At 36.9% G+C, this 16,311-nt stretch overlaps 2 protein-coding genes across 8 annotated transcripts in view; one reads left to right on the plus strand and one right to left on the minus strand.

Moving 5' to 3' along the window:
• LOC126412085 (GPI mannosyltransferase 2) overlaps positions 1-16,311 on the minus strand; it is a 263,581-nt gene that overhangs the window by 26,254 nt on the left and 221,016 nt on the right. The window contains exon 3 of one of the 6 annotated variants that reach the window (XM_050081498.1): positions 11,028-11,078. The exons of the other annotated variants lie outside the window; for them this stretch is intronic. The gene's annotated coding sequence lies outside the window, so the exon portion shown is untranslated. The remainder of the gene's footprint in view (positions 1-11,027; positions 11,079-16,311) is intronic. 6 annotated transcript variants of the gene reach the window in all.
• Positions 1-16,311, plus strand: part of LOC126412084 (dual oxidase-like) — a 257,727-nt gene that overhangs the window by 24,247 nt on the left and 217,169 nt on the right. The window contains exons 1-2 of one of the 2 annotated variants that reach the window (XM_050081492.1): positions 3,367-3,489; positions 3,706-3,911. In XM_050081492.1, coding sequence (XP_049937449.1) covers positions 3,749-3,911 — 163 coding nt within the window. In that variant the 5' untranslated portion in view covers positions 3,367-3,489; positions 3,706-3,748. Of the gene's footprint in view, positions 1-3,366; positions 3,490-3,705; positions 3,912-16,311 lie in introns of those variants that run through there. The other variant, XM_050081493.1, reaches the window with a different exon arrangement.

Genomic DNA, 16,311 nt, shown 5'->3' on the forward strand with positions numbered 1-16,311 from the left:
TCTCACTTACGGGAGGCATTTCTTTTGATCTTATGCTGATACTTCTGGGTTTCCTACAGCCATCATTACCTGGATTGGTTGGAGAGCCACCTAATATAAAAAACCTTTGTGCGGACTCCACACACAGGTCAGCTACTTGAATAGCAGCCTCTGATGTATAGTGCACCCTGACCTATTTAGGGAGACCCTACAGTTCTCAATCATCTGGTGCAAGTCCAAGAAGTAGCAGCCTAGCTTGTCACAGAACTTTCGAAGTCTCTGGTTCAGCCGCCCCACTTGACTCAGAACCAGAAGACCATGATCAGTCCTGGGAAATGCTGCAAATTGTAAGCTTCCTTGAAATGCCACATGCAAGGCTACTCTTCTCAACCTTCTCTGCCAGTCGCTAGAATGAACCAAGAATGACTTCGGAGTCCAGGCGGCAGGCATCATTTGTTACAACGTTTGCTACAATCTGCAGTTGGTTGCATCCTATTCCCTCAATGGCTGCTGGTACAGCCGCTTCAATATATCAAATGAGGCCCCCAGTCATACACACTGAGCACACCTGGTGCCCTTTCCTGTCCCTTGCTGCCATTTCCCTAAGGGGTACCATAATTTGCCATATGTTTGAACTGCCGACGATTAATAGACCCCTACCCTTTTGCATTTGCCTCTTCCTGGCACCGGATAAAACAGGTGAAGTGAGATTGTATTCCACACCTAAGTGTAAACAGTCCCCCATCCTTGGGCTTTAAGTTGGTGAAATATCACTGGAAACTAATGACAAATAAAAAAATTATTCACAATTGTAACCCCTTTATGATTTCCGTCCCACCTTGTAGATATTCTTCAATAGCCTCAAGTAGGCTGGATCAGTACCTTGTTTCCAAGGGCTCTTAGTGCAGACTTTATTGTACTCAAGTTAAAAGCCCAGCTCTCTTTTCTTTTCAGCTTTACTCTTAGTTATTAACAGCACTATTCATTCCAGTTCTCATTAATGTTTCTTTACTTCTCACTCTACAATTCTTTCATCTCTGGAATGGAGCTTGCCAAAGCATTGTATTTTTACCTCGCCTTCATCTTCATCTTCCCTTATCCACAAAACTGGTGGGTTCCTTTCAACTTAGGGTCTGTGTACCCTGTCCCTTCTTCCCACCCCTCCAAAACCCACCCTTCTTCCTATTTGAGGCAGAGACTAACAATTCCAAAAGCAAGTAGTCGTTTTCTCTACTTTCAAAGTCTCTATCAGCAGTACTGAAATTTTGTCTTCTGAAGGTATACACTGGCCAGCCCCGCTGTATCCTTGTAATTTTATGGTGAAGTAATTGTCCTAATTAAGCAGCAGTTGAATAATATTGTAACACTGAACCCACAATCAAGTCCAAATTGGAAGGCAGGGTTGTCAATAAAGCACAACACTTAAAACTGAAAGCACATTTATTACTGACACCAATGTACATACAGAGCAGGACTGAACAGCTGGCTGTAGAATGCAGCTATTTATATAAACATCAAATATTCTGCAACACTGGTACTTGTACAAACATAGAATATGCTAGAAAATACAAACATAAGGTACATCTAGAACCTACTATAAATGATAAATAACAAATAATTGCTGGTAGTCAGGTTTGATCTGGTGACCTTCAGAACACCAGTAAGTGATGCTAACCACTACGTCACACTGCATTTGCCACAACTCACAGCTAGGAAAAGTAGCAGCTCTTTTCAAAGGAGTTGTTCGTTTGCTAACTTGCTATTGTAACACTTCTATAGGCTTTTCCAGAACATGGTTAATCCCTTTAATAAATACCAGGTAAGCCAAAAGTAATGATAGATTTTTGTTGTTTTAGCATACCTGAACTTCTTGACTTGCTGCACATCCTTACATGTGACATCTCGTTAAGGTTCAGTGGGACAGTAAGTGTGAATGAGTGAGAGAGCGAAAAATATACTTTGATGCACTGATTCAAATTTCTATCATTTCCTGCTCATAACATATGAGTTCCTCTTAGTATAGAGAATGAGATACGTGGTTCCTCTTACAAGTTTTTTCACCTAACTCAATCAATCTTTTTCCTCAATGAAGAAAGAACTTATTGTTCCAAAGCTAAGAGAGCTGTTGTCTATTTTTAAAGTTTTTATCAGCAATACTGAGATTGCACATTCTGAAGCTATGGACTTGTCAGCCTTCCTGTCTCTCTGTTGTTTTGACAACTTTTTGAAGTAAATTTACATTTTATACAATGGACTTACTTAAAATTTTAATTTATGATATTTTGTAACCACTAGTGCTGTAAACAGAAAATAATTTTAATGCAGTGATAATCTGAATCCACTAACCCTATTCCTGATTTTTAACTTAGAACGATTTATGACAAATAAGTAGTGTTAATTAAATGCTCTAGCTGTCATTAAAATCCTCTCTTCAAGGCAACCAACAGGTACTTACTACAGATCAGAAACGAGCTCCATACACTCGCTTTAAAGCAATGACCACTACATAAGCAACTGTTTTGAAAGAAATTTGCACCATTAAACTGTAAATTACTATTCATTTACTTCACACAATCATGATTTCTACTTTATAGCTATTCTCAAGTTAAATTTGAAATGTCAAAAAATGTCCGACCTGCCTACATGACAGGAGCAACCATTGTGCATGACAATTATTATATACCAGTATACAAACTGATCAGTTAGCAGTGAATACTGTTCTGTTTATACGTAAATTTAGTATGTTTTTCAAAGATTACAGTAAATTTATTTTAATATTTAATATCTATTTAGAGAATTACGTTGCTATATACACACTTTTGAGTCATCATTGAGTCTGTATTGAAAGTACCCGAAAACATGATATGAGGATGAAGTGCAATCTGTAAATGATGAATAATTATTAAAATAAATTACAGAAATGAATGATAAGCAACACAGCTTGCTGTTAGCCCATAAACACAAGTTACCATGAATACAAAAATAGTGCCCTTTTTTGTTGCAGAGATATAACAGTGACATTGCTCTGCACTTAGTTTTTGTTTGACACAACACATACATTCTTTAATGGTGGGGGTGGAATATACAAGAATATACAAGAATACTACCATTTTGTCTGCTCTGCATGAAATTTGTAAATTTTTTTTTTTTTTTTGTCGGAAAGACGGGCTACAGCATGAAACTTAATCCAGATACCACTCTTCCTCTAATGGGTACTTGGCATCAATTAATTTTTGCCTTACAACCTCTACACTACAACAAAACATAGCCCCATTAAAAGCCATCTGATCCCAACAATCAGTCATTTCGCCTTGTCAATGCTACTTTACAGCAAAAAGATCAGTGTTCATCATCTGCACTAACAATAAGCTATGACTAACCTTACAGTGTTGCATGTCTCAGTAAGAGTGAAGGAGTCGATGGATATTAAGCAACTGCAGCCTCACATTTCTCAGACATGTCATACTCGTGGAACTACAATGGGGAAAAAGGAGGCCTGTTAGCACTGAGGTAACAGCGCTGCCTGGATTTGCGAAGTATGCAGCCCAAACATTAGACTTGTACTCTCTCTGTTTCTGATATCTATTACTTACATAACAATTTTTGTGTGTTTTCTTTCCTTTTTCTTGAGTGAACTGTTACCTGTCAAATTTTATTCTTTTTGAAGTAAAACTATTTAGTAAAGGACTAGCTTTTGATAGAAAATGTGTTGTATTCTTGTTACAGATCACAGTCTTTCAATACACCATACGGATAGAGAAACTACACCATGGACTCTTTCAAATACATATGTTTGATGTGGATTTTGATTTTTTTGGTGGGAAATGTGTGTAGTCACACAATAAACACATTTTTTCCACAAAATTCACTGAAATTGTCAACAGTTGCTATGTTGTACACACTGTCATTCATAGCAGGGTCTGTTGGACAAGGTCTGTATATTAATCCTATTCTATCAAATGATCTGGGAATCTCCATAATAAAACTTAAATGTAGTGACTTAAGAAAAGAAATGAATCTGTTTTTGGTTTTCTTTTTCTGCATGGCATTCGTATGTAACTTTGTTTACTTTTCTCATGTCTGCAAGACTGCGAGTAAATTAATGCAGGCTATTAGTTGTTTATAGTTATTATGTATTAGTAAATACAATTGTTTTGTCTGTGTTTTTGCTGTGTCCCTCCCTACCTTTCTCTAATCATTGATCAGCTGTTATCATTACTATTACTTTAAAAATTGTTTTTTTGCACCAAAGATAAATTTGTGAGCAATTTTGTTTATTCCGTGTGAAACTTGCGGTATGACATGTCAAATATCATATTATAATATGGTCTATGGGCAAAAATAAACTAAACAAAACTACATCACTTGAAAAGACGAATAGAGAAAAAAGCTAATTAAGATTGTAGAGTTGTCTGTAAGGTTAGAAGTTCACTCCTGTGATTTTCATTTAGTTCATTTGGGGAAGTTGCCACTTCTGGAAGTTATGAGTAAGTAACATGATTACCTGAATCAACATAATTTTAGTTCCTGGAAAGGTATAATCCATCCATCTAAGTTTCAAACTCAGATTGCAGTGCTTGTCATATATAATCATCATACAAAACTTTGTACATGGCTAAGAGAATTAATTCTCTGCAGAGAATCCTGAGGTTGTAGATATGTCACCCTCACCGCTATACCCTTTCTCTCAGAGGTGCTAGTCTCGCAAGATTGCAGAAGAGCCTTGACATAGTTTGAAACGAAAGGAGATGTGCCTTTTGCAAGCTGAAAATATGAGCTAGTTGCACAAGTACTTTGTGGGGTTATGAAATAGAATAATCACATACACTTTATTGTAGGTAAACAACCAGGTGGCTGACTTTGGGTCACTGGTATGGTCTACAAAGGACACTGCTTACAAAACACTTGGTGATTCATCCTAAAATATTGCTCACATTTATGAAACCCATACCAAATAGAGCAAATAGAGGAAACTGAGTTCATACAAAGAAGGCCAGCACAAATGGTGACAGGTGTCTTGCGTAAGAAGGAACTTCTCATCCCATTTTCATAGCAAGTACGGTCACAAGAAGAACTGCACCACAAAGGAAATGCTGAAGAACCAGAAATGGAAGATACTCAAAGATAGATATCAATTACCCCACGAAAGTGTATTTACAAAGATTCAAGAACTAGTATTTAGTAAGGTTTTATAAATATCCTACAGCCCTCTATGTATTGGGCCTGTAGGTTCTACAAAGAAAAGATAAGAATAATTACAGTGCACACAGAGGCATTCAAGCAATCATTCTTTTCACACTCCATGCACAAATTGAATGAGATGAAGTCCTAATAACTGGAAGTACTCTCTGTAATGGGCTTCATGATGGTCTGCAAAGTGGATTTAACTGTCTTCTGTTATTAAGACATTTATTTGCATTGACATAGGCCTATACTGAAACCTATCTAGTCATTACTGGTGTTATACCATCCCACACAGTGCACTGCACAGTGACATGCCCTGTGGCTACTGAGTACTTTATCTAACAATTCTATGTTGAACAGAAGGCATTATTTTTTGTCTCTCTCTTCAACTTAATTTTGATTAATAATTATGAAACTTCTAAGGAATGAACTTAAAAAAAAATCTGGGTGACAGCTGCAGAAGCAAAAATGACAACCTGTTATGCAAGCTTTTCTTGAAAATGTATAAAGGGCAATCAAAAAGTTTCCATTCAAAGGTTGTACAGTCCAAAACTGATATGCAAAATCAGGCAACATTGCCACGATTACTATAGAAATCATCCCACTGATGCACCAGGTTGAAGAAATCCATTTGGTAGAACACCCTGTCCAGTTGCATGAAGAAGTCTGTAACTGCACTTTGCATATCTGTGTCTGACGGAACTAGTGGATCCTTCAAGGCCTTTTTTAAGGGACTGAAGGTAAGATAATTGCACGGGGAGAGAGGACTGTAAGGTAAATGCCTGTGCGTCTCCCACTTGAGTTGGAGTTAACTTCGGCTGGCTTCCTACATCGGACAACATCTTCGGTTGAATTATGACCAGCATGGAACTTATTGCACCATACCACAACAGTGGTTTTCAACAGACATGTTACCCCATACACATTCTTCATTCTATGATGGATGTCTTCTAGAGTTTGTCCTTTGGCAGCCAAGAAAACAATAACAGCAGGTTGATCCAGTATGGATGCATTTGATAAAAACGTCACCATAGTTTACATTTCTGCATTTATAGTACACATTTCAAAAATGCACAAATTCCATACTAATCTCTTGCCTGCATGTCGGTGTTTATATACCAACTTCGGAATCATGTTAAACTGCATATACACTGCAGCAACACCCTCAGTACTTCTTCATCACTTCTTATATGCTGCCTGGTCTCATTGTGATGCTACATTCCTTTATGTAATGTAACTGTCGAGTTCTTTCTCTGCTATCAAATTTACATGATCTTTCTTCAGATTTCCTATTAGTTCAGTTGATGCAAACATTAACTTATCTGATGATCAAGCCTACAAATCAGCCAACATCATGCCATCAGCAAGAAACTGTATCTTGATAACCATAATACACTAAATAGAACACAATGTGTATAATTTTTTGGGTCTAGCTGCATACCAAATTAAAAGTGGTGTCAACATACACACATAAAGTAATCAAGAAGCTAAATTTCTTATGCTTAAAAGCATCCTGCATTAAGATGATTTGAAGATAAAGATATTAGCTCATTTTGCAAAATTTCCTCCCTGTTGTGTTGTGGCAATATGTTTTAGGGACAATGCTGCTAAAGTGCAGTAATTATATATTCAGGAAATTTAAGCAGTAAGAATATTGTGTAAAGAAGATAACTACATATTTTGCAGATATCTCTTTATATATATTAGATTTTTATGCACACTTCCCGGTATATTTACTCCTTACTGGTTTTTAAAGATATAGTGTACAGTCTGGGGACGGGTTTCATGAAGCTCTCAATGCTTAGTGCTATTTGTTACTAATAAAAATATAAAAAAAATAAAAAAAAATTAAAAAAAAATTTAAAAAAAGCTGATTTACAGAACTAAAATGCAAGAAACAAAAATAATTTTCATGTAGACTTTGTCATTTTGTCAAGAGTTGAGAATGGGGTAACTTTGTTTTGGTACAGAAAACTTCAAGAGGATGCCATCAAACACAAAGCAAGACACCGGGAATCCATAAAATTCTAAAGAAAACAAAATCATAACTGACGAGTCACTTCTTCCTGAAATCATTAGGACACAATAACTGAAGGTTTCAAGAATGTGCAAGACAAATAGCAATGTTCCATATACTCAGAGCTCTCTGGCTGCAGAAATTTGATGGCTGTTGTTCTATGATTAATAAGAATGTATATATTAAAACAGTAGAAGCAGATAAACATTCATTATTTAACCCAACCGAGGAAGCAGCAACATTTTTATAACAAAGAGGCGGCATTACTCCTAATTATACTGTGTAGAATATTGATTGCCTAAGCACAGGAAAGCTGAAAGGTTGAAGGAATATACAGAACAGCTGCACACGGAAACCAGACTTGAAGACAATATTACAGAAAGAGAACAGGAAAATGAAATGCGAGACATTCCAGCAAGGAGTGGATTTACTTTGAAAACATCTTAAGTGGAAAATTACACAATGGAAACTCCTCCTGTAGCAACCAAAAGATCTCCCCTGGTCCATTCAGCCTCTGTAATCCACTTTTTAGGGTTCAAAACTCCCTTCATCATTCTTCCTTGCATTATGGCTCTTTGAAATGTGAATGAGCTTAGAGTAAGGTTTCTCCTATGCATATTAACAATATTATGTACTCTGGTCCCAAGACTGGCAAAATATAAATGATCGAGTGTTGAACAACCCGTGAGAAGACATATGTGATCTGTTAGCCACCATGTGCATTCTGTCAAGCATTTTATGTTGATGCAGCCACTACAGTGCAAGCAGTCAGGTTTACTGGCAAAGACATTATGTTTACTGGTAGGACCCAATGCTCTGTTGCTGAAAATATTATGGAATATTGTACCTAAAGGAAAATTTACTTGAAAAAACTACAAAATTATGAGATATAACTTTCGACCAGTACTACCTCCAGAATACAAAAGTTTTAGCACTGCTAATAGACACACAAGAAATCAGACAAAAGTCTTCCACAGGGGAAGAAAAAGTATAGATTGGGAAAGGTTAAAAAGAAGGGCAGGTTACTTAGACCTCGAGTAGCAAATCTCTCTACTCTCTCTGATGCCTCCCACTTCATCTTTACCTCCCCTTGTTCTCACTACATGTAGGCCCTTCTCATCTTAGGGTCTGTGTGGCCTGTCCTGCCTGTCTGAGGAAGGAATAGTTCCGAATGCTATATTTTCATCTACTTTTATTAAGTTTCTATAAGCTGTTCAAAAAAATTCCACTGTCTGATGGTAAGCACTGAGCAGTAATTCTGTCTCATAATTTTATGTTACGGAATGTATCACAATGAATCTACAGTTTTCATTAACCCCGTAGTGTCACTTGAGCCTTCCTGCACAGCACTAGTGATCCTGAAATTTGCACTCTCCAACAAATACTGACTCATTTTTGAAGACATTGTTGCAGGAAGTCAGTTATCACAATGTAATATTTGAAATTAATTATAAAGCAATCTACATCACAAGACACATTTATTAAAAGGTGACTGGTTTTGATCATTATGTGATCATCTTTAGACTTTCAACCATACTGATGGACAATGTGGACAATGGCTGTGATAGTCACCTTCTCTCTCTCTCTCTCTCTCTCTCTCTGTCTCTCTCTCTCTCTCTCTCTCTCAAAGGAAATTAAATTACATGCCTCTGTTTCTAAAAAATACCATTTGATAACTAGTGAAAATAAGTAGTGTCAAAAAGTGATAAATTAAAATGATTTCAAGAAGAACAAGTATGAATTTAAAATGTAATGCTACGACTGACTTAATGTTGCCAATTATTTCTAAATGTAACAACATCACATAAATATTTAAAAAAATATCCTGAAATTAAAAAAAAATGTCATGAGCCATTATATTTAAATTAAATAAAAAAGAAGCATAGTAATATTGATCACAATAAAAAGAATGTGCAGAAGGGTGTAAAATAGGTTTGTGCAGTTGCAAAAACAGGTCATCACAGTAAGCATTCTAAAGTAGATGATCAAAGAGCTCAAATAAATGTTTGTGTTTGAAGTCTAGCTGCTTGTTTATAACAAACATGAGTTTATTTTTGTGAAGTGAATAAATTTCAGTTTCTTCTAATGTATTCAGGTGCATTATGTAAAATTTTCATATTGATAGAAATGCAACCTGAAGAGTAATTATGGTCATCAAGAGACTGACCAATCAAGGATTAGGTATGTGCAGAACCAGCAGTATGTTTTCTAAAATGAATCAAAAGTTATGGTTAGTTCATTTGATATAATGTTCATTGCAATTATTGTGTTGTATTTTGTAGATAACAGAATCTTGGTATTTTTAGATTTGCCAATTGTACATTTCAGTTTCTTTTGTAGTACTGTAAGTTGTTAGCTGTGAAGGCTATCACCATTTTTTAAAATACTTTGTTTATTTTGTCTGAAATAAGCCCTATGTCAATTATTTTCGTGAACCTCCTATTGGAATTTTTAACAATGTTATTTGTTTGTTGTAATTTTTGATATAAAAAGTAGACCTGACTAGCACTGAAGTCACTGGCAATGGAAATTTGTTTTCAAATCTCAGTTTCTTGCATCAGGTTGAAGGTGTAACTTTAATAATTCATGTATCATTGTTTTGAGGAATGCTTTTTTATATTTAGTAGGATGGCATCACGTGGCATTAATTATTATATCTGTTGATGTCGGTTTTCTGTAAATAGAGATACAATGGTTTTCGTTTTGACTATCGTCATCCAATGGGTTCCTGCTGCATGCTCAGCCTATGGCTGAAGGTCTGAAGATGATCACATAATTATCAAAACCAGTCACTTTTTAATAAATGTTACTTGTGATCTAGACTGTTTTATAATTATTTTTCACATACTTACTCAGTTCTTCTGTCCACTGTGGTCTTATTTTAGTCTATTAGTTCCACTTTCCATTTTACTGTGCAAAATGAATGCTGCGATGTAGAATGTGTTGACTTAATAAAAGATTGTTGTTGGCCACCTACAGGTTTGTAATCATCTATTTTTTCTAATCAAAAAGTCCCATGCAGTATAGAAGAGTCATTAAGAAGAAACAACTTCCGTCAGTATTTGAGAGGATTTTTGATGCTTGTCAGATATTTTATATCTACGTGCAGATTGTCAAACAGTTTTATAGCTCCAGAATGAGATTTTCCCTCTGCAGTGGAGTGTGCGCTGATTTGAAACTTTCCTGGTAGATTGAAACTGTGTGCCAGACCGAGACTCGAACTCGGGACCTTTGCCTTTCGCGGGCAAGTGCTCTACCAACTGAGCTACCAAAGCACGACTCATGCCCCGTCCTCATGGCTTTACTTCTGCCAGTACCTCGTCTCCTACCTTCCAGAAGCTCTCCTGCAAACCTTGCACAACTAACACTCCTGAAAGAAGTGACCCTAGTGTGTGTATTTCTAACTGCTTAAACGGATGTATGTAAAACCCACTCATAATTCTAATTACTTTCTTTTGTGCAATGAATATTTTACCTAAGTGACAAGTAACCTGATATTATTATGCTATTGGACAACACTGAAAGAAAATACGGAAACTATGTTAACTTAACAGATTTTTATATTTCTAAAGTTGGCAAGTATTCATATAACATAAATAGTTGAACCTAAATGATTTACCAGATCAACAATACAGCTTTTACACAGTGTAAGTTTTTATCAATATGCACACCCAAAAATAGTGAAATTCCTATTCTTCTACTATTTTTTGTTTTTGTAGATTATCTTAATAGGAGGTAGATTATTTTGACAGTATTAAAGCGGATGAGTTATTTGTTCCCCCCCCCCCCCCCCCTCCAAAAAGAAAATTTAAAGCTACTTAAAAACTTAAACAGAAACATTATTTACCACTGTCCTACTGATGCTTCTTTTGTTTGGCATGACAATAAACCGTATCAGCTGAAAAAAAGAACCAATTCTACCTTTAGATTAAAATGACACATCATTAACATAGAGCAAAAATATAGCTGAACCCATGACCAAACACTGAGAAAAGCCCACTGTAAATTCTCTACAGATAGATGATGTGGCATTCCTCTTTGTAATATTTGGAAACTGGGATGTGCTGAACCACGTATTCCATAAAAATGTAACTTTTAAAACAAAATTATGATTAAAACAGCTAATTGCCTTCAAGAAGTTTCAGAAGATTCCAGCTGATAAATACATTATCAACACCACAGGAAAAAAACTTTCAGTATTATTTGTGCTGCCAAACTTAGATAAATCATGTCATTAGCAGTTTCCAAAATTAGATGTGCTTACTATTATAAGTGAATATATTTTAAAAGCAACATTGCTTGTGAAAACAAGCAAACTAAATTCCAACTGTGACATAATACTAGATAAAAATCAAAATATCGTATAGATATCCATCAAACTGCATCATGTGAAAATAATGAAGTTCATGCTGGGCTGAATCTAGCCAGTGTCTTTTCTAATAATCTGACAGCACTTCCTACTACCAAATTAAAAGACCAACATAAGTAATTAACAAAAAATAAATTTATTCTATAGAAGAATTCTTTGTCTTTGTAAAAAATAAACTGAAATATTTTGTTTTGTATTTCCGTTTCAGAGTATTAATGTAATTTATGAGAAATCAAATAATGATAAAAAACAGAAATTGTAGCATTGTTCTTATATATTAACAAATGTAAACTTGATCAAAACGTAAAATGTATGGTATTGTTAAACTCAAAACTGTAGTTTGCAAATTCCAACCTTTAACATTTTTAACTGATGTATTCAGAAGAATACCCTGGGTTTTGTTTTGAAACTTTAATTTTCTAGGGCGTGTATTGTCTAATCTGTGAAATACCTATTACCATTATTAGTATTTAATCATTCAAAAATTTGATTACGTATTCAGCAAATACACAAATAGCCACCAGAACAGGGTGGTCGTTTTAAAATACAAACTGTGACTAAGTATTCAAATTACTACACAACAGGATGACAACACTCAAGTACATCACTGTCTCTAAATTTTTTGAAAGTGATGTAAGAAGTGGAACTGGATAGTAGGAACTGACATCTATGAGGCTGTCTTTTTTTATACAGAGGGGCCAAACAATGGCATATTTTAATCTATCTTGGAAAATAACCTGAGTTGCTGATGTATTATATGAGGGTAATCCCAAAAGTAAGGTCTCGTGTATTTTTCTAAGTACATATACCTGCTTATTTCTAGAATGGTTTACATCAGCTTACAGCTTGAACATTTAGCTATTTTTCGACATAATCACCATTTCTGTCGTTGCATTTTTGTAGAGCCTTTGGCAGTTTTAGTATGCCCATGTCATACCAGCTCGCCGCCATGCTGTTCAGAAAGTTATGAACTCTTCTTTCACCTCGTCGTCGGAGCTGAATCACTGGGATCACAATTAACACTGACAGGTACTGTGAGACTCTGAAAAAATTCAAACAGGCAATTCAGAACTGGAGAAGGGGAATGTTGAGGAAGGATGTACACATTCTCCATCACAGCGCTCGCCCACACACCGCTCGGCAAACTGTTGCTCTCCTGCAACACTTTCAGTGGAACATAATCACCCACCAACCCTATAGTCCTGACTTGGCACCCAGTGACTATCATCTGTTCCCTAGGTTAAAAGAACATTTGGCTGGAAAGCGATTCAGCTCCGACGCCGAGGTGAAAGAAGAGGTTCATGACTTTCTGAACAGCATGGCAGCGAGCTGGTATGACATGGGCATACAAAAACTGCCAGAGCGTCTACAAAAATGCATCAACAGAAATGGTGATTATGTTGAAAAATAGCTAAATGTTCAAGCTGTAAACTGATGTAAACCATTGTAGAAATAAACAGGTCTATTTACTTATAAAAAAAATAGGACACCTTACTTTTGAGTTTACCCTCGTACATGCAACTGCATATTAAGGGGCTACAACCCCTACAAACAATTTCACTTAAGCTTTTACTTCAAGGGTAATGTTGATTATCTTCATTTTTGAGGAGGATGTATGAGAAATCTTCATTTCACTAAATTTCTCATACATTGCTTTTCAAGTGATCTGTTTTGCTTCCTCTTCTGAACATCTTGAAGCAAAGTAATAGTTAAAAATTCCTGCTACATATGAACTGTCTTTAAACCTGTTCTCTTTAATAGAAACAATGATATCTTCTACAACTTCTTCTTCTGTCTCTTTTTAACCAATATTCCATACTGGAATGAATTATTACTCTGCAGTGGGGTGTACACTCATATGAAATTTTGTGGCAGATCGAAACACAAGACCTGGTAACTTTGCCTTCACTGAGCAAGGACTGGTAGGAGAGACAGGTTGGAGGACAGATCATGAGTGATGTTCGGGTAGCTCAGTCAGTAGAGCGCTTGCCCACAATCTCAATTCCTTGTCTGGCAAACAGTTTTGATCTGCCAGGAAGTTTCAAATCAGCAGGCACTTCACTGCAGAGTCAAAATTCATTCTGGAAGTAATCTGTCAGGTTGTGGTTAAGCTAATTCTCAGCACTGTTGTTTCCTCTAGGAGTGCTAATAATGCATGATATGCAGGCAGCCAGACAGTCAGTGGAACAAGTGGCTGAAAAGCAAAGGTCCTAAGTCTGAGTCCCAAAAGGGCACACAGTTTGGTTGCCCAGGAAGTTTTAATATTCCATACTGATTTCTTTTTATTGTCTGATTTGCAAATTTTTGACAAAATGTGTGTACATATGGATTTTTTAGAACTTTTATTAATATGCTATAGTATTGTTTATAATATGAAAGTTATTTCTGGATCCTTACTTAATCTCACTATTTTGTAGATTTTTTAAATATTACCTGACAGTGCATTCAATCATTTTTTTGGGAAAATCCTTTCAAAAACGGATAAGGCCTTATTAAGAAATATGTTGAGTTTAGAGCTGGCATTAGGCTGACAGCAGTCTTCATTCAATCCATTCGATTTTTTATGATTCCTCTAATATATTTCATTGTTATCTTTGCATATTCTGGACTGTGTACATGCTAAATTATGTAATGATCGAACAATCAATTCCCATAGGACAGGCATGTGCATGGTTAGCTTCTGCTTGTTGTCTGACTACATTACCTACATTATCTAACCACCAACAGAATCTGCATTTCAACAGCTGCAATCCCTTCCACACCAAAAAATCCCTTTCATGCAGTCTCACCTCCTGAGGATGGCATATCTGCAGTGATGAGAACTCTCTTGCCCAGTATGCAGATGGTCTCACAAAGGCCTTCACAGACAGGCACTATCCTCCAGTTGTCGTCAACGAACAGTTTTCCTAAGCCACATTGCTACCCACCCCGTATCCTCCCACCACCTCCAAGAACCAGCTACAAGAAATTGCTCCCTTTGTCACCACTACCACCACTAACTGGAACAACTGAACCACATCCTTCATCAGGGCTTTGCTTACCCAAGACTCTACCCACCCCTCCTAAAATGGTGTTCCATCGGCTATCCAATGTCATAACTTCCTCGTCCCTACCAATGCCACTCCCAGTCCCAACATCTTGCCACAGGGATCATATCCCAGTGAAAGACCCATGTGCAAGCACTGCCCAATCCATTCATCAGCACACGCTATTGCAGTCCTGTCACATGCTTATCCTACCCCATCAGAGGCCAGGCCAACTGTGAAAGCAGCCATGTCATATACCAGCTCTTCAGCAATCACTTTACAGATTTTTGTATGTGTGTGACTGCCAAGCAGCTGTATATCGGGATGAATGACCAAAACAAACTGTGGCCCGGAGGAAAGTGGACCACCCTGTGGTACAACAAACAGCTGAACATAACATGCTTGATTTCAATGGCTGCTTCACAACTGGGCCATCTGGATCCTCCCCTCGACCAGTCCCTTTCCAGAACTGTGTAGATGGGAGCTTCCTTACAACACATTCTCTATTCCCAAAATCATGTCGGCCTCAACCTATGACAACTTACTTTCCCCACAAACCACCACCTAACAAGTTCTGCCCCATCTGTCCTATCACCTCCTCCCAATTCATGTCTCCTCAACCCTCATTGTGCACTGCTCTCTACCAATGCACCCACCAGTCTTTTCCCTTTCTCTCATTTTGCATCCCCCCCCCCCCCCCTCAACACACCTCCTCACTCCACAGCAGCCCCCTGACAGTGCACGTGACAGGCTTGTCCTGCCATTTCTAGTTTCTGCACACTCCGCACTCCACAAGGCAATGCTGATTGCCCCCATCCCCGACCCATACCCTGATATTCCTCCCCGATTCCAGATTTCACCTTCCGTTTGAAGAAGTTGCATTCTGGCCAGAGCAGCCAGAGATAGCAGTCATGTGTTCCTGATGTGTGTGTGTTTGTGTGAATGTGTATGTTTCCTTTCTGAAGAAGGCTTTGGCCAAAAACTCAAAATGCAGTAGTATTTTCAATGTACCTGTTTGCAACTCGTCATTTTTATGGTGAGCTGCAATCTCTCCTTTTCAGAATGTTGTTACTTCTTTTTCAATAATTTTACCCTTTCACAAATTTATTTTAATCTTTTATACTTTTAGTTTACCCTTTATTTCCATCTGCATCCATATGTCGATTCAGTTCTGCATCTTTCAATTCCCATAATATAGCATCTTGAGTCTCTTTTCCTACCTCCCAACCATGGGCAGCCACAGAAATTTATCCAAAAGAGGACAAGATTATAAAATTTCATTTGAATCACCTAACTGATTTGACAAGTTTGAGAATGTCAAATTTGAGAAAAGAAATTACCTACATATCTATATAATTATCCAGTGTATCCAACTAGTTACAGAATAAATCTAGAAAATATTCACAAAATGTAATATTTTTGTTCATATTCCAATAATATTAAACTGATCCTGAAAATATATATATATATATATATATATACACTCCTGGAAATTGAAATAAGAACACCGTGAATTCATTGTCCCAGGAAGGGGAAACTTTATTGACACATTCCTGGGGTCAGATACATCACATGATCACACTGACAGAACCACAGGCACATAGACACAGGCAACAGAGCATGCACAGTGTCGGCACTAGTACAGTGTATATCCACCTTTCGCAGCAATGCAGGCTGCTATTCTCCCATGGAGACGATCGTAGAGATGCTGGATGTAGTCCTGTGGAACGGCTTGC

The sequence above is a fragment of the Schistocerca serialis genome, chromosome 7 (assembly GCF_023864345.2).
Source record: "Schistocerca serialis cubense isolate TAMUIC-IGC-003099 chromosome 7, iqSchSeri2.2, whole genome shotgun sequence".
Classification (NCBI taxonomy): Eukaryota; Metazoa; Arthropoda; class Insecta; order Orthoptera; family Acrididae; genus Schistocerca; species Schistocerca serialis.